The 25,923-nt window shown below is 47.0% G+C and overlaps 1 protein-coding gene across 17 annotated transcripts in view; it reads left to right on the top strand.

The window, feature by feature from the left end:
• The window catches only part of PRR5 (proline rich 5), an 88,352-nt gene that overhangs the window by 29,249 nt on the left and 33,180 nt on the right, over positions 1-25,923 (top strand). For 15 of the 17 annotated variants that reach the window (XM_075443042.1, XM_075443026.1, XM_075443009.1 and 12 more), the window contains 3 exons: positions 9,283-9,551; positions 18,565-18,645; positions 25,763-25,811. In XM_075443042.1, the coding sequence (XP_075299157.1) occupies positions 9,421-9,551; positions 18,565-18,645; positions 25,763-25,811 (261 nt within the window). In that variant the 5' untranslated portion in view covers positions 9,283-9,420. The remainder of the gene's footprint in view (positions 1-9,282; positions 9,552-18,564; positions 18,646-25,762; positions 25,812-25,923) is intronic. The other 2 variants (XM_075443051.1, XM_075443057.1) reach the window with 2 other exon arrangements.

Raw genomic sequence — 25,923 nt, 5'->3', positions numbered from 1 at the left:
AGCGGGAACGAGAAAAGCAGCGCTTGAAAACGTAACGCGGATTTCCGCGCCGTTTGATGCCGGGCTGTGGAGAGCAGAGCAGAAGTGTGAGCAAGGAGGTTTTGTTTGCTTGCCTGGGACGTGAGAGCGTCCCGTGGGAAGCGTCTCCCACCCAGGAGGGGTACCGGGGCCCCTCAGGAGCTGGGGTCAGGTTTTTGTGCCCCTCTAAGCAGGGGGTGACACGCTGCTGCTCCTGGGAGCTGCCCAAGAGAGCAGGGACCTGGGATGGGCCCTGCCCGTCATGTTTCTCCTGGTGCCGCTGCCCCTTTCGTGCTATCTGGAAAAGCAAATGGCAGACATCTTTCATAAAAATCCCACGTGTGATGGAACAGCGGTTTATTTATGAGAGCTTGTGTGGGTTAAGCCGTTTCAGTCATGGGGCCGCTGGCCCGGCTGTCGGGCGGCGGGGTCTCAGCGGGCCGCCCTGGCTGCCATTTTGTGTTGCCTCCCACACGGCGCTGCCGGGGCAGGGAGCAGGACGGGCTCTGCGGGCGCCGGCTGAGCCATGGCCTCTGGCGAGCAGGAGTGAAACCGCTTCCTGGCAGCGTCTCCTCGCGTCAGGGTGGCGACATCCATTCCGCCCGAAGGAGGCCGTGACAAGTCGTGAGGGGCTCTGTCAAAAAGTCAAAATCTGGTTAAAAGCAACGTGCCTGGGAGCGCGCCTGCGTAGACGTTACGGTGCCTTTTTTGTTGGCTTTTTTTGTGTTTTACGCGGCTGTTTTCAGCGCTTCCTCCCCACACGCCCAGCGGGGAGGAGTGCTGCCCGCAGGTGCTGAGCACGGGCCCGGCCCGGCCGCCCTCCCCGGCGTCCGCAGCACCTCGGGTCTTCGGCCCTGCAGGTGTCAGCAGGCTGAGGTCTGGCGCGTGACTCAGATGGGCTTGAAATTAAACAAAAAAAAGAAGCAGGCTGACACAAACTGGTTTGTTGGTACCAACCTGTTTATAAAGACGAAATTATCTTAAAAGTACGGGAGACGGAGATTTGCGCGTGGAGCGGACCACGGTCCAGCCTTCCCTGCTCATTAGAGGTTTTCAATTTATTTTTTCCAACGATGTTCCCCGAATGATGTCTGCTCTGCAGGAAGCGATTCGAGCCGGTGGTGGCTGCAGGCCTGGGACGGCTTGGCCTACGGCTTTCTGTATGAAGGAGCAGTGCATCCAGGAGCGTGGCCCAGGGCATCCAGGAGCATGGCCCAGGGCTTCTGCTACGAGGACTGCAGTGGCTCAGCAGAGCGTTTTGGAGCCTTGCTCAAGATAAGTCCTGCAACCTTTCTGCTTTCTAGGGAGGTGGAGGGGGGGGAGAGTTTCAGTTTTCCGTAGGTTTAGAGAACTTGAACAATGATAAGTTAACATAGCCTGAGTTTGGAGAAGAGATTATTTGAAATGGCTAAAGGAAGCCTGATGAACAAGAAAGCTGGAGCAGCAGGACTGATCAGGAAAGAGAGGCAGGAAAGATACCACAAACCTGCTGAAATATCTCTGTTGATTTTTCCAGTCAGAAAAATATCCTTGTGATGCCAAGGGAGAGTGATAGATTTTCTGAAAGAATCCATTTGTATTGAAGGACAGGCTTTTATGACTGCTACAGGACTACAAGATTTGTTCAAGAGCTATAGTACCGTTTGAGTAACAGCAGCGTAGTACCACCAGAGTCAAAGATTCTCCAGCTTTGCATCGCTCAGTACTGAAGTGACCTCCCTGACTTATGCACAGGAGGTGGCAGTAATCTCAAGGCACAGTTCATGTTTCCAGCCATGCTCACATTCTCATGGACAGAGAATATCACACAAACGATATCCTGGCTTTGAGAGTAAAGCCAGGATATCACTTGTTACTAATAGCTGGCCACCAGTGCAGTTTATTAGAAACTCAGCTAGTTACCAAAGTGGGTTCTTTATCTTGGTGACCTTCCAAGACAGTCAGAGCCTGCTTGGAAGACCTTGAACCAGAAATGTTTGGATATAAGAAAAATAGCACTGCGCAGCACACTGTTCTGATCTCCTAGGGTTCACAGATTTGGAAGGCGCTGTACCATACATAAGTGTAGAAGACAGCACTGAGATACTGTAGCTGCTGCATCAAGGTCACGGTGTTCTGGGATCCAGTTAAAATTATGCAAGATAGGCAATTTAGGAAAGAGTTCATGTAGAGCTCAGGAAGGGAAAAAAGTCATATGCATTAGGAGATCAGTTACTTTGTAAGATTAATTTTCCAGTATCTCATGATCTTGTAATAAGAGCACAAAGTATTTTAAAAGCTTGATTTACTTATTGATCAAAACTCTTACTTTCTAAATCACCGTTACAGGTTTGACTTCTGTTTAGCAGCAAGGTGGTGGGCTTTCCTAGGAGTGTATGCTGGTTGCTATGGGTTGTGAATTCGGTGTGTGGGCAACAGTGAAACCTAGAATGGGTGCAGCTGAGGCTCGGAAACCCATCTCCTTCCCTGGAGGTGGTGTGAGTTGATTTGAAGATCCGGCAGGAAAAACCTCACAGCACAATGTACACTGCTCAGCAGGGATTCTTTATTGTGGCGCCGGGCACACGGGGGATTTCTCCTCCAAACGTGCGCGCCAGGCACCCTGTGGCTTCAGGTTAAATACAATCACACATGTAAACATTCATTATATTTCTCAGAACTAATTAACATATGTAAATATCTTTCACGCATGTCTGTTAGCATCTTTGGGTGTTCTTTGGGAGTTCCAAGATGAAGGCCCATTCTCTTCATCACGGTGTTCACTGAGTGACGTATGTTTCTGCACAAACTCAGTTCCAGGATCACGTAGATCATGTCCTTCAGGTTGTTTGGCTCCCGTCTTGTTGCTCTCCTGGTGCCTCCTTATCTCTGTAGCTTGGCGCATTTGCCCTCCCAAGGCCAAGCTGTCTGGAGTAGAATTATTTAGGAGTCTCTTTTATCCCACAATTATCCCAATTATTTGCTGGGAACCAAGACCACTTTTGTTTCACTTAATTATTTTGTCTAACGACTACGTGATAGCTTGTGCCCATGTCCTTCCACTACATTCCTTAATGAGAAAACAGGGATTAGCATAACAGTTACATCGTTAGATCACTATGCGTGCAGGAATACAAATTACAGTACTAAAGACTACTAAAAACTAGAACATATTAAGGCTTTTTTTGTTATAATTTCATATTTCTTACAATCCCCTCTATCAGAATGGGAAAGGTAGTATTGCCACAGGTCCTGTGATCCAGAGCATTGATCTCACCTCTTCCAGCATAACCATCATGCTCATTCAGATCACTGCGCTACCTTTAATTTCCAGAACCTATCAAGAGGTAATGAGGAGTGGTACTGCAAGCTGGGGGAATTGCCATTTGATGGAAAGCTTGATATTTTGGGTGGGGGGTGTAACAGGCCTATTCCCATCCTAATTCTCTAATTCTCTCCTAATTCCTGTGTCCTGAAGGACAAGGATAAAAGATTCAGCGAGCTACGGTATTTTAAGAACTGTTAATACTGTTGTCCTCTGCAAACCAAAAGCTGCTGCTGGCAGAGGGGACAGGATTCATAGATGCTTTGAGCAAAGGTTTCCGTACAGGTATTGCTGGATTCGTGACCCGTGTTGGATTAGGCTGGTGACTGCAGGCTCGTTCTGAGCTCGGGGCCCTGTTTGGCCAGCCCGAGCGTGGTTTGCACACACTGTGTTAGTACCAGTGTTTTGTTCTTCCTTTCCCTTCCCTTGATATTTAAAAACTTTGCCTGAGGAAGAATTAGCTGACTAAGAAAGACAAAAAGGGAAGAGGGAGCACAAGAGCAAAGGGTGTTGGAGAAGCAGGAAGGGAGCAAGGCAGGGAGACCGAGAGGCTCAAACGGTCAGCGAGCAGAGAAGAAATGTCATCCAGCAGAAAACCGTGAAGAGAAGCTGGACTCGGATGGTTGCTGCAGTCCACATGGCCCTTTGCTCACACACAGGTCTCTCTCTCTGCTGAGGAAGTCTCCTAGGCACGTTCCTGCTGCTCTGCCTCACGCTGAGCTGTACTGAGAAGGCACGGTCCGGGAAGGTGGCCCTGATCCTCCGCAGGCTGTGGTGGTTACGGGCGTCCGTGGCCGCCTGCGGGTTGGGTCTGCGGCTTCGTGAGACGGACTGCACGTGCAGGTGTTCCTGCAGAAAGGGCGAGGGCTGCAGAGCATCCCTCTCTAGCAGTGGTCAGAGGACTCTGCTGAGGGGTCACCTTCTGCTTGCTGAGGAAGGAGATACTGCGTGGAGCATTTCTTCTTTCTCACGGCATGAAATACAAAGAAACCCCATGTGCGAGTCCTGCATGCAGTTGAAGGAGCAGAAACCTCAGCCCTGTCTAAAGGGAGGCAACTGTGCTCATGTGGGCACTGTTGGTCGCAGGAGCAGAAGTACAGGGGTGCACAGGAGGCCTTTCAGAGGCTGGGGTGATGGTCCAGTAAGCCCGGGTGCCCTCCTGTAAATCAGAGCTTGGCTGTGGTGAGAGAAGAAATAAAGCAGAGGCTGCCCTGTGACCAGCCTCAGTAAGGGACAGGCAGAAGGTGTCCTTGAGAGTGCCGTTATCTCCAGAGGTTGCAGAGAGCCAGTGGGATGGAGGGGGAACGGTGCAAATAGCGCCTGTTTGGTTCCATGCTTTCTCTATTCTCTTTATTCCTTGTTTCCTGACAAGAAAGGAGCTTGATGTGGATATCGCAGCAAAGGAATTGATGAGTCATAAGGTTTGCAACTTAATTTCCCCCTCCGCTCCTTTTATTTTTTTTCCTGATACTCGCGTCTGCGCCTTCCCTCCTGCCTTGCCGCTCCTCCGCTGGCGCGGCAGGATGTGCTGTGCCTTTAAGAAGGGTGGTTTTTCAGAAGACTGATTCCTGAGCTTTGGCATGTGTTGAGGCATGCCCTAAGCTTTGTGGTGTGGTTTATGAAAAACTGAAGTGCATTTTTCTAGGGAGGTTTTTAACTCCTTTCCGCCATAGATACACTTTACCTCTTTGTTCCTCGCTTGCAGAGCATACACCGTTCAGCATTTCCATAGGGATTTCTGCTCTCTCCTACAAAAGAGGAGAGGAGATAAAGTAAAGTAGTGGGCTTTTTTTTTTCCCCCCCCAATTAAAATTTATATTTATTGAGTTGGTTTTTACATGGGAAAGCTCTGGTGAATAAAGCTGAGACAGCAATTTCTCTTGCTGATTATATCCTCCCCCTGGCACCAATCTTGCTGCAGTGTTAACCTGTCACTGCAGTAGCAGAACGGTGTAGCCAAAGACGTGTTGACCCATAGCGTCACGGCACTGGCAGCTTGATTATGAATTTCATACATTGTGGATTTCTTAATGTTGCCGTTCATCAGTGTTATTTTTTGCTTCCCTTCCCCTCTCATCACAGTCAAAAAGAAACGTGTAAGAAGACAATCCAACTGTGCTGTAAAAATTAACGTAGCATCACATAAATAAAATACAAGATTTTTTTTTTTTTTTTTTTTTTTTTTTTTTTTAGCAAATCTCATTCTTTTGAAACCGAGTGTATGTTTGGGGACGTCTGTCTGGATTTTTTTAACATTTGCTAGGGACAGCAATGCAGCCTTTAAACCGCAGCTCCCAGCGAGAGCATTGCAGGCGTTGCAGGCATACCAGGAGGTAACTACAGAGTTACCCTTGGTGATTATTTTAAAAGCTCTGTTTGCTGCGAGATCCTGGATCCACATGCTAATGCGGTCTCGTACTAACAGAATAAAACCTCTTGGGCTGTCAGCCTACGTTTGTGTACCTGTAAGTTGTTTTAGGCCTCAAGATAGCAAGTAAGTCCAGGTGAGCAGAATTCCCCTGCGTCTCCGGGACTTACCATGCAGTCACCTGCAGGATGTGGGCCCCACAGATGAAAGGACCAGTTTCTAGTAAAGGCAGGCCTGTTGCTGTGAGGAGGGGTGCTGGGGGGGACGGGAGGGAGCAGGAGCTGGGGCTGGATGCGCCTTCCACACTGAGGGGGTTGTGTAGCTTTGATTAAATCACTTAACCTTTGAGCTGCAGGTTTTGTGTGAGCGGAATAGTGGTATTAGCACCGTGTAGGGCATGCTGGGATTAAATGAATTAACGTAACGCTACTTCACAGTCTCGGCTCTGTGAATGTGCCGAGTGCGGCTTTCTATTTAAGAAGCTTGTAGTGCTCATTACTGAGCCTATGGGAGGGCCCCCGCCAACCCCTCCCTCCCTCCCAATTAGTCTGGTCAGGGCTCTTGTCCCTCTCCGTGACCAACATCGAGCAAACTCTGCTGTTTAGCCTCTCCATCTTGAAGCAGTGCTGTATTGCAACAACCCTCCTTACAAGAGCATCGGCTGCACCGCAAGCCCTGGCGAGAAGCTCTGTCTCCTGCATCGCCCTGGCGAGTCCCTGGCTACCCAGTCCTTGCAGCGTCCCCTCGGTAGTGTGCTGGAACGGGACCTGGAGGTCCTGGGATCTCTGCCATCTGCTCATGGGGTGGCCTGGGCAAGTCACACCACCTTTCTCTTCTTCACTCTTAACGCTGAAGCACGGATCGTGGCATTTAACTTCATACCCAGGAGCTGCTTAGGGCTGAATTAATGAATGCCGTGAAGTCCAGGATGTCCATGGATGCACAGCACCATGTAAATGTGAAGTATTACTTGGCCATTATGGGTAGAGGTAACCCTTGTTGAAAATCATTTATTTTATCATAGATCAGGTGGAATCATAGGAAGGAAGAAGTGTAGACAAAGCCTGCCCTCTGTTACCTTACTCTGACGTTTTTCAGGAGACGGGAATGCTGCGTCTCCCCGTGTGCTTTGTGCATGCGTCAACTCTGAATCTAGTACTGGTTACGGAGATGGATGGGATGGCGTAAAAATAGCCTGGCTTCTATAGGTGTGGTATTGCAGCATACAGATGGAGAGAGGTCCTTTTCTTTTTTTCTTCTCTTGGGATTCAGCATTTTATGAGGAAGCAAAGTCCTGCTTTGTGCAGCATTGTCTGGCATATCCGAGTTTGAGACAGCAGCTCCTTGCGTTCAGTCAATTAGCTAGTTGAGGATTTTAGGAATAAAAGGTAGATGAAACATTACTATGTAGCTGCTGAGATACTGGCATCATCAGGGTGCAGTTTATAAAGTCCCCGGTGCTGCCGAGGGATCAAAGAGTTAAAAATTCCAAGGGTTTAATCCAGTATAACAGCATTTTGCAAGGCCTACCAAATTCACAGCAAGAGAGAAGCAGAAAAGCAACTGAGCTAGGTTGAAAATGAAATCAGATGGAATTATATCGCTACAGGTTTATCTAACTAGTTATTTCACTTAGCAGGGCAGGGGTGTGTTTACCTGAGCCCTCAGCAGCAGCTCGGACGGAGCGGTGCTCCCCTGCTCTCCTGGGCTGTGACATCCGCAGGGATGGAGTGCCCTGCATCCGACCCGACCCGAGCAGCGCAGCCTTCTGCTGCGCCTGTTTGTGGTGGCTCATTTGTATGCTGTAGGAGCCAGCTCGTTCCCTAGCACACAGCCGTAGATGGTTGTGTTTGTTTTCCTTTTGCTGCTGTGTGTGTAGGGGGTTGTTGTTCGTTTGTTTGAAGGGTTTCAGCATCGGGAGGAGACCAGGGATAGCAATGTCTTTGTACGTAGGTTAGATGTGGAGCTGCAGGTCCCTTCCGAAGCGGTGTGCCGTCTACTGCGATGCTCGTTTGTATACTTGAGGGTTTTTCTGTGGGAAGCACGATCAATATAATGCTAATCCAAGGAGTTGGATAAAGCTACTGCTGCTAAGACTAGCACAATGTAAAAATGGATTTATTTCCCTAGGTAGTTCTGCAACTGCCTTCTACGGAGGAAGTATGAAATATAGATATTGGAAGTGAATATTTATATGCAATAAGCTTAGCTGAGTTTGGGTGAGTAGTGAGAGGAATGATTTTTTAATAAAATATGTCAGTAAATGATGCACGTAGGGCAGGTCTCACTGTGAGAAATTCAGTTCTTCTGTAATGTAAGCTTTTCCCTGTTATTTGGACGCAAACAAATGCAGTTAGCCTGAATCTGGACACTAGGTTATCACAAATGGAAAGAGTTAAGTGGAAAGTGGGGAAAAAAAAGAAAGGAGGAGTTCTTCTACATTGCAGTCCCCTTCCAGTGAGCGGAAGGTTGCTCTGCAGGGAGCCCTCCTGGCTTTTACCAGGCTATTTGCAGACCAGTGCTGTAGCAACAGAAGAGTGGTTCTTACGCTCTGGCTCAGTCTATTGCAAAGAATTTCTTCTCTGAGAAAGCTAAGTGCAGTTTTGTCACATTGCTTCCCAGCAGATGAGCCAGGCACTCCTGAATTTAAAACAGAACCGTGAGTGAGGGACAGCGAGCTAAGCACGGGCTGGAGTCTTGTGGCAGCATATCCTTCAGTTCCGGGCTGCAGTCAGAGAAAGTTTGTGCCTTTGAAGATGAGACACCTGGGGCTTTTGTAGAAACTAAGTATGGCCGAGCTGCGCAGCTGGTGTCTCAATATTAGAGGAAAAAAGGCAGAGAAAGACAAAGCGTCTGGCTCTTCTGCGCACCACCGAAAATTCCTCAAAACACTGAAACCCAAACTAGCACCCTTCATTCTGCAGCTGTGTTGCCTGCGAATACTTTCTGTCCGGTGGCTTAGGTGACCCTTCCAGCCGAAGCAGCCTGCGTGGCGAGCCGTGGGGCCGCGCTGCGTGCGTGCGGGAGAGCGGAGTGCGCGTCTGCGTGTGCGTGAGGGAGGGAGCGAGAGCGCCTGTGTGCCGTGTCGTAACGTGGCAGGGCACAGGCGGTTATGAAACTTTCCAATGAAGTCTCAGCGCGTCAGTATTGGTTGCTTGGGTGTTGTGGGTTTGTTTTTTTTTTTCCTGTCCGTTGCCCTCCAGTTTCATTTCCATTTATGAGTGCGGAGAGAGAGGTTGAGGAACGCTCCCTGGCCGTGGGAGGAGCCGAGCCGTTCCCACGACAGGTGGAGCACACCGCCGCGGCCCGGAGCCACGTTCCCGGGCCCGAGATTCCCGGGTCCCGGGTCGGGCCGTGGCGCCCGGGGACAGGGGGAGGGCGAGCCCTCACACTCAGGGCAGCTGCTGGTTGCAAGGGGCCCCTTCAACGTGCCACAGCGGCAGCCAGAAGTTCGGCTTTGATTTTTTTTGAAAGGACTGGAGAAATGATTAACCACAGTTGATGACGTCAGGGTAGATCTGATTAAAGGTTTGTTTTCTTGCTGGCAGAGGTGTGCTCCGTAGAGACTGGTTCTCTCTTCTTTTTTTTTAAGTTTCTTTTTTGAACAGCAGACGGAGGGAACTGCTCACGTTACTGCTGCTGCCGCCGCCGCCGCTGCTCCGGCTGCGCGTGTGTGTGTGTAAACAGGATGGTGTATCTGTAGCTGCCACGCGCAAACACACATTTGACCATGAGGACTCTTCGCAGGTTGAAGTTCATGAGTTCGCCCAGCCTCAGTGATCTGGGCAAGAGAGAGCAGGCAGCCTTGGATGAGCGGGGGACCCAGCAGCGACGGGCCTGCTCCAACGCTACCTGGAACAGGTAAGGTCTCGCACAGCGTGCCGACTCCCCGCAGCCTCTCCGCGCTCCGGCGGCCGCGGTTAACGCGCGGGCGGCCGCTCCGGCGGCCTGCAGGCTGGGCTGCCTTGCTCCCAGCTCGGCAAGGTCGCGCTGCGTTGGGCTTCTGCGTTAGCACGTTGCGTGGACCGGAGTTCGTATTCCAACAGACGAGAGGAGCGGCGTGCTTGCCGTTGCTGTTAACCTTTCCCCGAAGGCTGACAGCAAAGAGCCTTCCCTGCGGATGGCTCAGCCTGCCCTTCCTTGTGACAGCAAGGACTGATTTCACAGGGTCCAGCTACAAATATACCTTTGTGTCTCTCTAGATATTCTCATTTGAGGTTGATTTGGTTCATTTAAGTTGAAAAAATTTATGTATGCACAACTATTAAAATACGTTATTTTTATCTGAAGAACTTACATATATATATATTGCGTAATATATATATTTTGCTGGTTGTTGATAGAGGTATGACAAAGTTTACTCAGTTTACTCACAATACAAATACCTGTCTGTGTGTGCATGTGCTCACGCAAGCACACACGCTTTGGACAGGGAAAAATAAGCCCACATTGTTTTCTTTCTTGCGTTTATACATCTGAATTTTATTACTGCTTAGCAAAAAAATGCCCCCTGTGCAAATGTTTTGTTTAGAATGTGTCACTTAGCACAGGTATTCAGAAAGCATCTTAATGACCGTTTTGGTGACACTCTTAATGATGAGTCTAAGTCTCTAAGTCGTTAGGAATTATATTCTTATGCCCTTTCTGAAAATGAAATGTCATCTCATGGGTCACAGCTTGGAAAGTGTCATTTGTAATTTTTCATAGTTGTATGGCAGTACAGCTGTAGGAAGAAAAATACCAGTGAACTATAGACACATTTATTAAAGGTACATGAGTTCTGAGAAAAAAAAAAAATTATATCACGTCTTCTGTCCCTCTCACCACTCAATTTGTGGTTTCATGCCTGTATTGTGAATTAGTTTTTTAATCCTAGCAGCACACCAAGCACTGAAACTGTACCAGTCACAAAAGAGACCGAGTTTCTGCTGAGATATCATGCTGTTTTATTTATATGTTGCCCCTGAAGTCTGGATGGTGGTGGTAATTAAAGGTGAGATTGGGCCGCCTTGGCTCATGCCATTTGGGGCTTCACTTGGCCAGTAGCCCCACGGGAAGCAGCAGGGAGTAACATACTCCTTGGTGTGAACCAAGGTGACAGAATACGGTCCCCAGAGCCTTTTTGTGATGGTGTGCTGATGTCTTCTGTTGGCAAGGATTAGTGTTTCCAGGTCTTGCTTGAGTGGAGGGAGCCGTGGAAGCAGATAGGAATGGAGAGCAGGTCAGGCACCAGGCTTGCTTGGGGGGGGAGAGCTCTATGCGTAGGGGCTGCTGATACTCAAACAGAGGGTTTTCCCCAGAGAGCCAGAGCAAGAGTTCGTTATTTTTAATTTGGACAGGACAGGTGTAGCTCTGGCCAGAAGCAGTTGCCGATCAGTGAGCTGGACTTCTGCGCCTTTCGTCCAAATGCTCAGACAACTGTCCCACCGCCCGTTCCTGGAGTAGGTGTCCGCGTGTCCTCCCGTCGCCGCTCTGCGTGAACGCCGGCCTGACTGCGTTTGGCAGCTGCAGGCTGCCTGTTCCCTGCGCAGGGGTTGCGGGGCCGTTCCTGCCGTGGTCGGCGTGTGCCTCCAAAGCACCCTGGGAGCGCTGGCGGAGCGGCTGCCGTGCAGTGGCAGGCTGGGGCTGCCTGCGACGGCAAGTCAAGCGGCCGTCCATGCCTGCGCTAACAGCTGACTAAGGCTGTGACAAGCAATGCAGATTACGAGCTGGTTGTGCTGCACGGGCAAACAGAAGGCCCTTTATTTCTTCCTTCATAGGGCAAGGCTTTCTCCTGAGAAGAGAGAGTGGGAGTAATCCTTCTTTCAGACACAAAAAGGCTCATACCTTCTCTTGGTTTTAAGAAACTCAGCTGTTTTACAGGCTGTAAAACTCGAGCTTATTCGCAGGAAAGCCAGGGCTTAAATGATGTTGGATGAGTTGTATTAAGAAGTTATCCACTGTAACTTCTGCCTGCCACCAGTGCATGCCCGTCGTGGCATGTGTAACAGGGTTTGGTCTTGAGGGAGTTGGTGTTCAGTTCTCGGTGTTGCACGCTGGGCGTCTAAACTTTGTCTTGCCAAAAATCTTGGGTGGGTTTTGAAAATCTTGGGCTGTGGAAGGTTTTTTATTTGTCCTCTGCAAAATTAAAGCACCCCAGCAGAGGACCAGCATACCATACTTTGGTTTATGGGAATATGTGTTCTTACAAAGGAAAAGATTGCCTGTGCTGTTTCATTCGGTGCAATACCAAGCGCAGGAGGTTGCTGATCAAGGAAGTTGAGGTGCACCAGCGTAGCTCTTCCCTCTCACCAAGCCTGGCTGTTCTGTACTTCAGTGTCTGCTGGTTTCTTGCCTGATGTTAGCAGCTGTGCCTGGGAGTGTCACGTGCGTATCTGCTTTAGAAAGAGGGTTTGAACCAAGTTCATCCAAACTGATGTGGGGAGGGGTAAAGCACAACCCTGTGGCAGACCCTGCCCCACAGGAGACTGCTGACCCCATGCTGCCTCAGCGCTGCTGGGGACCACGCTGAAAAGCTGCCGAGCCGCAGTTTTGGGGGGGGATCTGCTGCAAGGGAGCAGCTCCATCACCGCGGGCTGTTTCTGAGGAGGAGGTGGACTCTCCTCCTGCAGTCGGCTTGTGTGAGGCTACAGTCTGGCTACCCAGTGACATCCCCTCCACCACCTCCGCTCAGACCGGTCTCAGCCCTCAGACTGTTTACGCCTGCTGCTTTCTGACGCGAAGGGACAGCAAAGTGCAGGAGCTTTATCGCAGGGTTCAGTGTGCAAGGGGCACGTAGCACTCGATGCTAGCAAGGAAGGTCTCTTCCTGATAACTTTCCTTCACCTCCAAACTAAAATGCTGTCAAACTTCTCAACACTGTTAGATCAAAGGGATATCTGTGCCAAGCTGCTGTCTGCTACTATGCAGATCAGGCTTTGTATCACGGCTTTTTTGAGCTTGCTTTCCCATGAACCCCAAAATATCTGTACAGCAGCGCACCGGCAGTGCGCGTTAACTAGCAACCAACAGCGGCATAGTGGAACGATGTAGTTTCATTACAGCTCACAGAATTTGCATTGGATTAAAATAGCTTAGATGTTTTCACCAGCATTGTCTTCAATTCTTTTTCTCCCTCCCTTTTCTGCCTCAGGCAAAAAATGAGGACTGAATGCTGACTAAACCAATTGGACTGAGAAACCCAGGGCTTTTTAATCTTGAGCTTGCAAGGCAGGGGGGCCCCTCTCAGGGCAAATAAAATCCATCGCGAGGTTTTCATTCTGACTGAGCTAGCACAGACTGCCCAATCAGGAGGTGATACTGTCTGAGTTGTGCTGTGAGAAAACCTCCAGTCAAAGGCACTTGGATCCTCTTTGGTGTAAGAAAATGGGGAAAATGCAGAGAAACGTGAAGGAGTAGGAGACAGCGAAAGAAAAGGCGAAGAAAACAGATGATAAGCCTGTGACGTTAGCGAGATCAGCAGTAAATCCGCGGAAACATACGGAATCGGAAAGAGTTTTATGGTTTGGGCTGATTTTTACAGGGTTGTAATAAGCACAATAACTTGCTGTAAAGTAATTTTTACAATCATGGGAACCATATTTCATCTTCTAATTAAAAAGGAATGTTTTTTCAGATCACAGGGAGTCTTTTCTAGTGGAGCAAACATTCCAGACCAGCATATTTATTACTTCTACTCGGGAATTTTCTTTCTTCCAGTATTTAGTGTGTATTTAGAAATACTTTGAAATATTTCTGCCTGTCTGAGGATCACCTTCTTTTTCCTGACCCTTTATTTGGAGCCCTCTTTGGAGCATTTGGCGGTGTGTGCGCAGAGCCGAGCTGTGGGGTAGGGAGGAGGAATAGGGGGGTGAAGGGGACTTCCCACCTGGTCAGGCCACCACTGCACCGTGGAGCATGTGCCAGCCTTGACTACGGTAATAGACAGTGGTGGTGGTGGAGAATTGCTGCTCTCCGTAGCCCTCCAGACGTATTTATACTTGCTTGAATGCAGATGTAATGGAAGCCAGAATCTCCTTAGCCCTACTCTCTGCAGAGATATTAACTCTTGGTACCAGGTTGGGAAGGTCACTTCACCTATCTCTCTCGACTTCTTCATGTGTGAGAGCAGTGTTTGTAGTTGGTGAGGTTAGTGAACTAATGCCTCCAAAACTCTTGGAAGACAGAGTTGTGCAGACCATCTTATTTCCACTTGTGTGATGCACTGCGTAACTGCAGCCTATCCCTCGTTGCAGATGGCTTTACCTTGGGTAGAAATTTGAGAAACATAAGTGGACCAGCAGCTGCAGGTTTATTTTGAAAGCTTCATGGAAAGCCTGTAGAACTGCAGCTGGACTGAAGCTGTGCTGAAAATGGGCTCTTCTCAGTTGGATTAAGCTAATTCAGGAAAATGAGGTTTTATTCTGGAGCAAGGGTATCTTCAAGGAGGTTTTGGTGCAAGTAGATCAGGTTAATTATTGTTAATTAGCTATTCCTGTAACTGTCCAGAGGAAATAAGCTGTAAGTCACGTAGTTATTTTTGAAAATGAAAATGTTGCCTGTAACTACCTGGTACTCGTAGGGTGTGATAATTCACACAGCACTGTTTTTGCTCATGGACTTCACCTGGAGCATTTGCAAACACTGAATAAAAAACGCCGTGATACTTTCATCCATGCTGTTTGCATGTGAAAGTAGTGACTGCTTTAGGGAACCAAAACTCCCTGTGTGCTGTGCACGGATGAAAACATGGCCTGCTCTGCCTGCTTTGCCAGGAAACACCGAGCTGGGAGGGCCGTGGCGACAGTCAAAGCAAACAGGGTGTCGGGATTCAGACAGAGATTTGCAAACCCAACTTTGCAGTTGTTCCTCATCTCTGTGGGCAAAGTTGTTGTGACCTGGCAGAAATCAGTGTTTTAATCACAATTGTGTTTGCTTATTGGCTTCCTAAAAACATCAATGAAAGAACAGGGGTGGTGCTTCAGTGCTGGGGGGAGCCAGCCTCATACCCACCAAAGGCAGTGGTGTCTGGGTGGACAAACAGCGACGCAAAGCAAATGTGTGTTTTGGTGGTATCGAGCTCCTTAGGCAGTGGCTTTCTATTATGCAAAAATCAGAGTAATAAACCCCACCTTCCCCATCTTGGCACTCACGCTGTTAGGCTGGCTGGGAGTGCTGTGAGCAAGCATCCAACTTCTTGCTCTGGTGACACGGACAGCAGGATTGAGTGCACCCTGAGCAAGTTTGCCGATGACGCCAAGCTGTGTGGTGCAGTCAACACGCTGGAGGGAAGGGATGCCATCCAGAGGGACCTTGACGGGCTTGAGACGTGGCCTGTGTGAACATCATGAAGTTAAAGAACGCCAAGTGCAAGGTCATGCACGGGGGTTGGGGCAATCCCAAGCACAAATACAGGCTGGGCAGAGAATGGATAGAGAGCAGCCCTGAGGAGAAGGACTTGGGGGTGTTGATTGATGAGGAACTCAGCATAACCCGGTAGTGTGCACTCCCAGCCCAGAAGGCCAACTGTATCCAGGGCTGCATCAAGAGAAGTGGGGCCAGCAGGTCGAGGGAGGCGATTCTGCCCCTCCACTCTGCTCTGGTGCGCAGGGAAGACATGGACCTCGTGGAGCGGGTCCAGAGGAGGGTGACAAAAATGATCCGAGGGCTGGAACAGCTCTCCTGTGAGGACAGGCTGAGAGAGCTGGGGCTGTTCAGCCTGGAGAAGAGAAGGCTCCAGGGAGACCTTACAGCAGCCTGCCAGTACCTTGAAGGGCGCCTACAAGAAAGCTGGAGAGGGACTTTTTACAAGGTCCTGTAGCAGTAGGACAGGGGTAATGGCTTCAAGCTGAAAGAGGGTAGGTTTAGATTAGATACAAGAAAGAAGTTCTTTACTCTGATGGTGGTGAGGCACAGGAAGAGGTTGCCCAGAGAAACTGTGGCTGCCCCGTCCCTGGCAGTGCTCAAGGCCAGGCTGGACGGGGGTTTGAGCAACCTGGTCTGGTGGAAGGTGTCCCTGCCCATGGCAGGGGGGTTGGAACTACATGATCTTTTAGGTCCCTTCCAACCCAAACCACCCGATGATTCCATGACTCCTCTTTGTTGCCTCTTGAGTAAGTGTGGAGGGCCAGATCGCGGTGTCGTTCCCGTGCTGCCTGCTGCCTGGGCCTGCATGCCTGCCCCGTGCGGGCAAGCGCTGCTGTCTGTGATAGGAAGGAAAGGCAGCTGCTCAACGCAGCAGTACAAGATTTGTTTTCCAGACAAGGCAGTTGTCCCTCACTGCAAGGAAGATCCCAAGCAGGTGAAAAGATCACCGCTAGAATGTTTTATGTAAGTGCAGCTCTACTGCACGGGCAATAACTTAAATGCTCACAACCTTTTCCCCTAAGTTCTTGTTAAAAAAGTGTGTTCTCTCTTATTTCTTTGAGGAATAATAATGGACCTGGTAAGCTGGAAAGAGAAAACCTCCCCCTCGTGTAGAAAGCTGTTCCAGAAAGAAGGAGAGAGCGTGCAGGCTTCTAGGACAAATATTTAGTCATTCTTCTCTGCAGAAGGGTGGCAGGGAATACTGCAAAGTTCATTTCCGAATCAGAAGAGCGTGTAAAGACTGCTTGTTTTATTCACTCCGTTAATCGTACTTCACGTATTACTCATAATATTAAAATATCCGAGTCGCTTCACTGTATACCAGAGACATTTAGCTGCCAATTTTCAAATAATCGTAAATTGAGTGTGTCTGTTGAAGCCAGCCAAAATAAGCTGGGTTATATCATGAATGTGTGTCTGTGCACGTGGGTGTAGGGGAGAAAAAAGGACCAGTGTGGTGGGGGGATGTGCTTAATGCCTTGGAAACAGCCTCAAAGAAGGAAAAGAGAGAAGATAATGATTGCTGTTTTGATCTGCTTGTGCATTTCTCCACAGCAGGTCATATCCTTCACCTGCCACTTGTAATTTCCTTTCTCCACCGATGAATGTGGCTGAGCTTTCCTAGCAGTGCATGTCTTTGCTGTTCGGTGTTGTTGTGCGCCTGCATTCCGAATCTCAGTGGAGAGCGGCGGTTTTACCTTCCAGCCCAGTCCTTTGCTCCCAGCAAGCACTGAAGGGGGTTGTCTTACCAGGGTCCTGGGGAGGTTCAACGCGGGCACCTGAGGTCCCCACGCATGCTTCCCTGCCGCCTGGCGTAGCGCCTGCGGTGGCATCCCCTTGCAGCGGGAGCAGCTCTACGTGGCTGGATCTGGCCCTGAGCTGACCAAGCTTGGCTAGCAGCAGGTATCAGGCTTTCTGCCACTGGTGACCTTAAGAACAGATATCACCTTTAGCTCTTCTCCACAATACAGGGCAACCCGAAATCCTGGTACCTCCAGGATGGGCAAATCTGGTCGTCTTCACTCTGAGGGTGACGGAGCCCTGGAACAGGTTGCCTAGAGAGGTTATGGATTCTCTTTCTCTGGAGATATTCAAGACCCGCCTGGACCAGGTCCTGTGCAGCCTACTTCAGCAGGGAGTTTGGACTAGATGATCCCCAGAAGTCCCTTCCAACCCCTACCATTCTGTGATTCTACTCCCTTCTACTAATGCTGGAACAGTTTTGATCTCACCTTTCACTGCCACTTCTTTATCTTTGTCCTCAAACCTAAGCTGAGTGATTTAGGCTGATGTGTCATCACGCTAATTGTGTCAGGTGTATTTCAGAAACATGTCAGGGCTTCCTCTTGAAGCACATACTCATTTCAGTAACCCTTTCAGGTGGAAAGTCTGTGACCCTTTGAGGTCTTGTTAAGTTCATGGGACCAGTAAGCATCCCTGCTAAGAACGTGGATTGCCAGGTACCTGCAGTACCTGACTGGTTTTTGCCATTCAGCATCGTAGAATTTACGGGGCTGATGGCCGTACGCCCAGGGATGAATGGCGTTGAGTATGTGACTTTCTGTTGAGCTAGAGAGTTTTGTGGTCTCAGTCCTGTCTTGGTTTGCATCTGATTGCAGCAGAAAGTCACCGCCTCTAAGCAACATCTGCTTGCAGAACAGTTACAAATGGCATTGAAATGAAAGGGGAGCATTTTTGTAGGACAAATGGTTTGTCTGTGTCTAGCACATTGCTACCTCTTTCGCTTTCCACCGTAGGAGCTCTAGACTGTTGTTCTTTATGTGCAGCCTTGGTTTTCCTTTAGCTGGAGTGTAAATCTTTGGGAAGTGAGTAAGTGGTAATAGGAAACAGTCTTTGTAACCAGTTACGCCTTTTCTGTTGTTTCATTTTTGAAAATCACTGAGAGACTGGTTAAATAGACTTATAATTCATAATTGTCCAGTGTTTCTTTTATTTTTGTTTAAAGAACTAACCATTCTTGAGATTCTGTTCTAGTAAAGGATGCTATATTTGTGGGTTAGACTTCAGATATAGTGTCCAGCCTGGATAAACGCTGACTTGTTGATAAAGAAATCAAGTAACCATAGCTCAGACAAACATAGGCCAACGATGCTGAGAATGTCATTGCTGATCTCCTAGTGAAGCTGTTAATTGTCTCTGTGGTGCACCATAGAGAAAAAATATACTTAAAAATACTTCAAACATACTTAATATATGAATATATTAAAGGTTATACTTAATATGCTTGAAGTACCTAAAATGTATAAGCCTAAGTTTTCTGAAATTGCTGATTTCGGGTGTGCAGCTAGTGAAGTTACTGAGTTGGAACAAATCAAGAAGACCTGATTTTCAAAGACGTCATGTATTTTCTAGGCAGTAATTACTTTTAAGGCATCTGGGATGGGGTACCAGAAGTCATCTGTGACTTGAAGGTCCTGCAGTGTCTAGGCAGAGGTATTAGGCTTACTGTGGAAATGCTACTCTTCTAAAATGTGATCGGGTGCTGATGACTCCTAATGTCCTCTTTCAGTATCCACAATGGAGTAATAGCGGTGTTCCAGCGTAAGGGTCTCCCGGACCATGAACTTTACAACCTCAATGAAGGAGTCAGGTAAGAGACTTGGCTCTATGCAAGGTGTTATTAGCCACCGTGCACAGTACTGTTCGCTAGCATTCGCACTGGAAAGCTTCTACAGCAGTATTATGGTTTTTCTTTTTTTCCCCTGTGGTAGTTCCAACCAGTACAGTCAGTTTGGCCTCAGTGAATAGCTGTTGCTCGCTGCGTAGCAAGAGCTGGGTTCCTCCTGCAGAGGAGATGTTTAGCCATGAGGAGGATGGATTATTTCAGAGTCTGCCTTGACGTATTGGGTTGAAACTAAGGAAGAGAAAACCTGGTACCCTTCAGTAATGCAGCCCGATACCACTGCAGTGATGCTGCCCTTTCCATAGGTGCCAGGCCTAGCTCTGAGGTGCTTCCCTTGCATCTGTGGAGGATGGAAAGCCTCCAAGCGCTTGGTGTGACATGGCAAGGAAAGATGTCCTGGCTGGTGGAGCCTCGCATCTAGCTGCTCCTTCTGCACAGGCTGAATATGCTGTAGATGTTATAAAGCCGTCTTGTCAGCACAATGGCCTGAGTGAAACGGCTTAAGGTTCCTTTTTCTTTCTCATGCTGTGATGATACTGTTTGCAACAGACTAAATATAGACCAGTGAGATGGATAGTGGGAACTTTTTTCCTAAACAAACAAACAAAAAAAAAAAAAAAAAGAGGGAGTGAAAATCCTACCATTCGAGTCATTTAAGTTATGGCAGCAAAGAAAAGTTTACCAAGAGATAAGCTGATATGTGGATTTACAGCACTTTTTACTACTTTTTGTAGCACTTATTATTACCTGCTGAAGCCCCTCTCACTGACAAGGGCAAGGCAGCGGATTTCCTTTTAGAAATTTGTCCCAACGTTTTGAAGAATAAATGGTGGAAAAGAAGCTACTCTAACAGAAGACAGACAGTTTATTACCTTCTCTGGCTGTCTTCAGATAAAAGCCTCAGTAATTCCCTTTCCCTTACTGCTTATTCGCACTCTGTCCAGGCACTGGAGTCTGACAAAATCCAGAGAATATCCAGATATTCTGGAATTATGTGTCCCTGTCTGGTTCCCAGTCTGGGATAGCTGGCCCACTCTGGTTGCTTTTATTGTGGGAATATCTTCAGAATAGTCCAGGGAAAGGACATTTGGCCTGTGAGCTCTCTTTTTCCCTCTCTCTCTGTCTTTTTGAAAGGAGAAGCAGCTTATTCCCCAGTTATTTCTTACTTCTCTGCAGAGAAAATGACATGCAAAGAATAGCTTTTCTAGGATGGCTGTCAGTTAGGATGATCCATCAATCATTTTGAGTTAGTTATTGGAATAATGGTTGATCGTTATTACTGCAAGTGCAGTTAGGATTCTTCAGCTTTATCTGAATGACAGAAAATGGTATTTCTGGGCTGAGATTTCCTGGCCCAGTGCATTTGCCTCAGTATGCTCATCTGCTGGCTAGGGACGGAAGAGGAAAAATTACCTGCTGGTGTGACAGAGACAAATATGATCTTGTATGAACCAACAAGTAGAAGATAGATAGATAGATAGATAGATAGATAGATAGATAGATAGATAGATAGATAGATAGATAGATAGATAGATGTTTAGTGAATTGTGCCCAGATTTTGCTTTCATTTACCTGGGTATAAACCCTGCACCATGGTGATGCTTGGTAATATAGTTGTGTTGAATTTATTGCAGCATCCCAGGCAGCCAAACAGGCAAGCTGACTACAGATAGACTGGGTGTTTTTTTCCATTTTATGATGGGCTTTGCTGCTGCATGATAGGGCAATTTCTTTTTGTCAGGGTAAGGATAACACTGCTTTGTTATTATCTCAGCACATCGCTCAGTTTTGCTCTGCTTCAGGGACAGCAATGCTTGTTGACTCGTACCTGAGCTGATGGACAAAATATTATGAAATCTAGACCGAGCTAGAAAGCTGCGATCACAAATGAGGCATCAGCAGCGTAACTCACCTGGGACGAGCGAGTGTTTGGCGAGATGCAGCGTGGCTTTCAAGGCTGGTTCTTATCTACTGCTGCTTTGTGGTTGTTCCCTCTTGCCTCTGACGTGGCCGGAACAGCCTTCTTATAGCCAAAAGCTGTCCATCGTCTCTGACAGCTCTGAGTTTGGTTTTGTGAAGCTTCTGGTGTGCGTCCTGCTTGCTTCATGCATAGAAAAAAGCTAAGATGAGAAAACTACAAATAGGCAAGGAGGAGACAACAGCCAAAAGATCTGTGTCTAGAGGAGAGCATGGTAGTGGTATTTTTTAAACATGCCTGTTCACATGTCCAGCCACGGCCTCTTTCCAGAGCCTACTCCACCCCTGCTGTGTGCTTCATTTTACTGCCAACCACAGTCAGTCACGTTTTAGGGCCCCCTGACTATTTATAACCAAAGCCCTTTTGCCTCACCTAAATTCAGCTCAAAACCCAACGAAGAAATTACTGATTTGACACACACCAAAAATATCTGGCTTACTACTATTGTTATTTAATTAAAAATAACTTTCTTTGGGGTAATGTTATTACTGAATGCAAAAATATCTGATTCATAAACATGACCTCAGAAACTGAACAAGTGTATGTTTGTCTTACAGTACTTTTAGATGCATTTTTCCCCACAAGTATATAAATAAAAAGAAACAAATAGCCATTATGTCCACTGGGCAGAATTTGAGTGTGGAAGCATTCAGATGAATGGCCAGTATCAGTGACTTTTTTCAACAGTTACAGGACGGTAAATGAAGTTCTTTTGTTTTACCACTTTAATTAGAGCAGATTCTGGGATACTTTGCATAATTAAACCTTGAATATCCAAATTGACTCACAGACCAAGTGTAAATATTTGAACAGTTAGGTTGTGCCCACAATGTGTGCACACCATCGTTTTGACTCAGGAATGTCACGTATATTCGCCTACTGTGTGTCACATACGTGCAAACAAATACATGTAATTTCCTTCTCCAGACACGCGGCTTGAGGCTTTGAACTCTGATTACGTATGCACTGATTATTTAAGAAAACATATGTGTGTACAAATCAGTACAGTGCCATTTACTTTTCTTCTAGGTTTGGCTTATAAAAGCTGCCACTCGTTTACACCGATGCCTTTTGACACCATTCTTGCATTCTTCTGGCACTAGAAAGTGGCCCTAAATATGGAGTTACGTAGTGCTCAGAAGCCTTACTACCAATAAAACCAGTGTGTGATTTCAGTCTCTTTCCTGTACTGCATCCAGCTCTGGAGCCCCCAGCACAGGAAGAACATGGACCTGTTGGAGCAGGTCCAGAGGAGGCCACAAAAACGATCCAAGGGCTGGAACACCTCTGCTGTGAGGACAGGCTGAGAGAGCTGGGGCTGTTCAGCCTGGAGGAGAGAAGGCTGTGGGGAGACCTTATTGTGGCCTGCCAGTGCCTGGAGGGGTCTTATGAGAAAGATGGAGAGAGACTTTTTATCAGGGCTTGTAGTGACAGGACAAGGAGTAATGGCTTTAAACTAAGGGAGGGTAGATTTAGGCTGGATGTGAGGAAGAAATTTTTTACAGTGAAGGTGGTGAAACAGTGGAACGGATTGCTGAGAGAGGCAGTGGAGGCCCCATCCTTGGACACATTCAAGGCCAGGCTGGACGGGGCTCTGAGCAACCTGGTGTAGTTAAAGATGTCCCTGCTCACTGCAGGGGGGCTGGGCTAGGTGACATCTAAAGGTTCCTTCCCACCTAAAGCATTCTGTGATACTGTATTGCTTTAACTCCTGAATAACTCTGCTGAAGCTAGTGAAGTACAGCAAGGTGGTGAGAAATACTCCAGTAACTGGGAGCATCACCAGTGTATGTCCTGTACATTACTACTTCTGAGCCTTACTAGGTGATTTAATAGGGGATTGATTCGAAGCCAGGTAATAAAAATCTATATGCATATACTTACTGTTTAGTATTTCTCTTGATGTATGCGTGTGATATAAGTAATCATATAGTGTTTTTTCCTTTTTCATTTCATGCACCATATGTCAGTTCAAAGTGTTTATTTGCACCACTTGTAAATCAAGAAAGAAAAAGAAGGAAAGGGAAATACAGTGGAAGCAGGATGTCATGTATAAGCGAATACATATTTATAGCTGACTCTTCTCTGAGTTTCAGGATACTGGTTTGATGCAAACAAAGCGCATTTTAGTGGCATTTCCTCTGTAGCAAGAGTTCAAATCCAGTAAAGTCACTTGTTTCCAGCTGCTTCATTTAACTTTATTTAACAGATGTTGTACAGTGTTAAATTTTCCATTCTGAGTAATGTTGCAGGGGTGAAGTTCAAAATGAACCAAACAGGTGGCAGCAGGAAGAGACAAAGAAGTCAGGAGCTATTTTGGCACACTTTATGTGAATTTATACTATCATCTTAATTTATGAAGTCATTAAACAGGCAAAGAAGACCTGATACGAATGATGTACAAGCTTTGTAAGAGTGTGAAACGACTGGCTTCAAAATCTGATGCACTTGAAATGAGGTCTGATAGCTGACCAGGGGTCTCTTTTTGGTTTAATCAGATTTTTACATAGATTCCACCATGATGTCCACATATCTAGATCAGGTTATTCAGTAATCTGAATTATCCAGGATCTGACAGGTGACAACCTGACTGATTTTTGTTGAAGGAGAGTAAGCAAGGATGAAAAAAATTGCAAGCAAGGTCTGGGATCCAGTTTCATCGTGGATCTCTGTTAAATGAATATGGGTACAGAGAACATCAAACACCAATGTTCTGATGTGGCCCGAGGGCCTCGCTATTTCACAATAAATTAATTAAGCAGCATGAAATATCTGTATTATTAGGGATTCAAAGAGCAAGATGCATTCATTTTTCTGTCAGTTCTTCCACCCTGTAAACAGAGATGCTGATGTAGCCATAGTGCTGCTTGGTGATACAGTCCAGTCCGTATAATTAACTACAAGCTGGGTGTTTAGTTCATTCACAGCTGAGAAAGGGAAATGTGCTAGGATTTTGTTTTATCAGAGGAGGACTAGTTATTGGTTAATTAGAACATCATTTTGTATTTCCTGTCCTAAATGCCAGGAATTATCAGTAGAACCTAAATATGAAAAGAGAAGGTGTTTGCAAATTATCTGTTCAAGGGTATGAGGTATCCAGGATTACATTTCAAAGAGCTGCTAGTTTGAGGAGAGAGCAGAAAATGAAGCAAAACCTGTCAGCGTAAAGTACTGACATTTTTTTGAAACAGTGGCACAAAGAGATATCTGGGAATAAATTGTCTCTATCATAGGAGAATTCAGAACTGCAACTTTGTTGTTGTTTTAACCTAAAAATGGTTTATCTATCCAAGTTCAAAGGAAGGAAAAACCTTTAGTGCCATTGCTTGCAATCCAGAAAAAAATCACACCACTTTGGCAGTAAATTCGCACTTTGAGCATGGCGCCATTTGGCTATGGCATCCTTGTACTCGTCGACGTACTCTCAAGGCTTTAAAGCTTCAGCAGTCTGTGGCGGAGGTAGGTTTTAGCCCCTGCCAAGGGCTGGTCAGTGGGTGCTGCTGAGGATGGAGTCTCAGGGCACTGCAAGGGTTGTCCACTCCCATATGTTGCAACAGCCTGCCAAGGGGGCTCAACCTATGGCTGAAGACTGAGGTGGCTTTGAAAATTTTTGTCCATAGTTAGTTCGTCTGAATTAATGGGGTTTCTAGCAGAAAAGGATTTTGATGCTTAGGAGCATCTGAAAACCACCTTCCTTTTGTTTCTTTTCTATATCGTTTGTGCCTAGAGTGTTTCCACAGGGTGCTGTGTGGTCAGTGTGAACATGTGCTTAAGGATCAATAAGATACTGTATTTTGTCCTCTTAAAGATTCACGTGCTCCTCATTTCCCTGCACTTTCAGAAGATCTCAAGAGGCTGTGCTGAAGCTTGTGGTGTTAAAAACATCAGACCCATCTCCTGCAGAGCGCAGGGATATGCTGGACTTTTTAAACAGACGTGTATTTGTTTTCTAGTTTAGTAATTCAGTTAGTTACTTGTTAGTTAAAGACATAACCCAAAGGGGTAGAAGATAACATACTACCCAATGTGCAATTTACATGACTACTCCAGCCGAAGCGGGTGTTTAGATTTTAAGTTGAATTTGACCTCATTTCTTCATGGGACCTGAGGTGAGCACACAGAGACAGGTTTTCAAAAGAGCTCCAGGCCAGATTTGCAAATGTTCAGGAAGCCCAGCTGGGGCTACATTTTTTAAGGTCTGAGCTCTCATTTACGCATCTAAATAGCGACCTGAGTGCTGAGAGGTATATCTAGCATTAAATGACATACAGATTTTTAGCAATGTAGTGAATTTTATCTGGATACAAATGCTGGGCTTGCAGATTGGGTTGAATTCAGTTTTCTGAATTCAAGGGTTGGTTGTGGGAATTCTTTTGCATGTGAGTTTGGTTTGCTTTCTGAGATTGCTGTGTAGGTTTTAGTGTAGAGGGATCATGAGAGGCAGAGCTAAACTCTTAAATTCCTACCTGCTTTTTCACTGAAACCATATGAAACTTCAGCTGTTGTGGGTCTCCTGAGTGGAAGCCTGTGACCCTTTCAATGCAAACCGGTGAAGTTTCACACCTACAACAAAACCCACAGAATATCATCCTGCTTCAAGTTTCTCTCTAAACATGTAGTCACAGCCCTTTTTTTCAGCCTTAGGCAGGACAGGGGTGGTTTGGCTCTGAACAGGTCAGCCAAGTCACGTGCTCGGTTTTTGGCTCAGGCCCGCGGGTGGGCAGAGAGCACCAGGAGCTCTCCCATATCTGCAGTGCCGGGCGCCAGTGAAGTCCTGGCACAGCAGGAAAAAAACTTGAGGGTTTTTAAAAGGGTTAGATGTAGGATGGAAAGTATCCTCTTTTCATCAAATCTCGATTTCCTTTCGTATGTATTCGTGCAACTGAGCCATCTAAAAGCACAGCAGAGACTTTTCAACACACACATGCTGGGTGAGCGTCTTGGTGTTGTTGACTTCCTGTGCTCTGCTTTTAGTTAGGCGTTACTGACAGGCTCTGTGCTCATATGAAAGTATTTTGCTATTAGTGACTTCGTCTTTTCCATGCAGTGCACAGCTAATGCCATTTGCTGATTACACAGATCCTTTTCGTATTCTTTTTAATACAGGCAATTACTGAAAACAGAACTGGGATCCTTTTTCACTGAGTACCTACAGGTAGGCATATTTTTTCTTTCATTTAAATCAGATTTCATTATATGCTACTGAGCAAAACCATTTCACCCACTCTAAATGCTGATCTGGAGCCCCTTGAAACCATTCAGAGATG

Source organism: Opisthocomus hoazin, chromosome 1 (assembly GCF_030867145.1).
Source record: "Opisthocomus hoazin isolate bOpiHoa1 chromosome 1, bOpiHoa1.hap1, whole genome shotgun sequence".
In the NCBI taxonomy this organism is placed as follows: domain Eukaryota; kingdom Metazoa; phylum Chordata; class Aves; order Opisthocomiformes; family Opisthocomidae; genus Opisthocomus; species Opisthocomus hoazin.
Note: the sequence above shows the minus strand (reverse complement) of the source record. Positions and strands in the feature narration are given on the sequence as shown.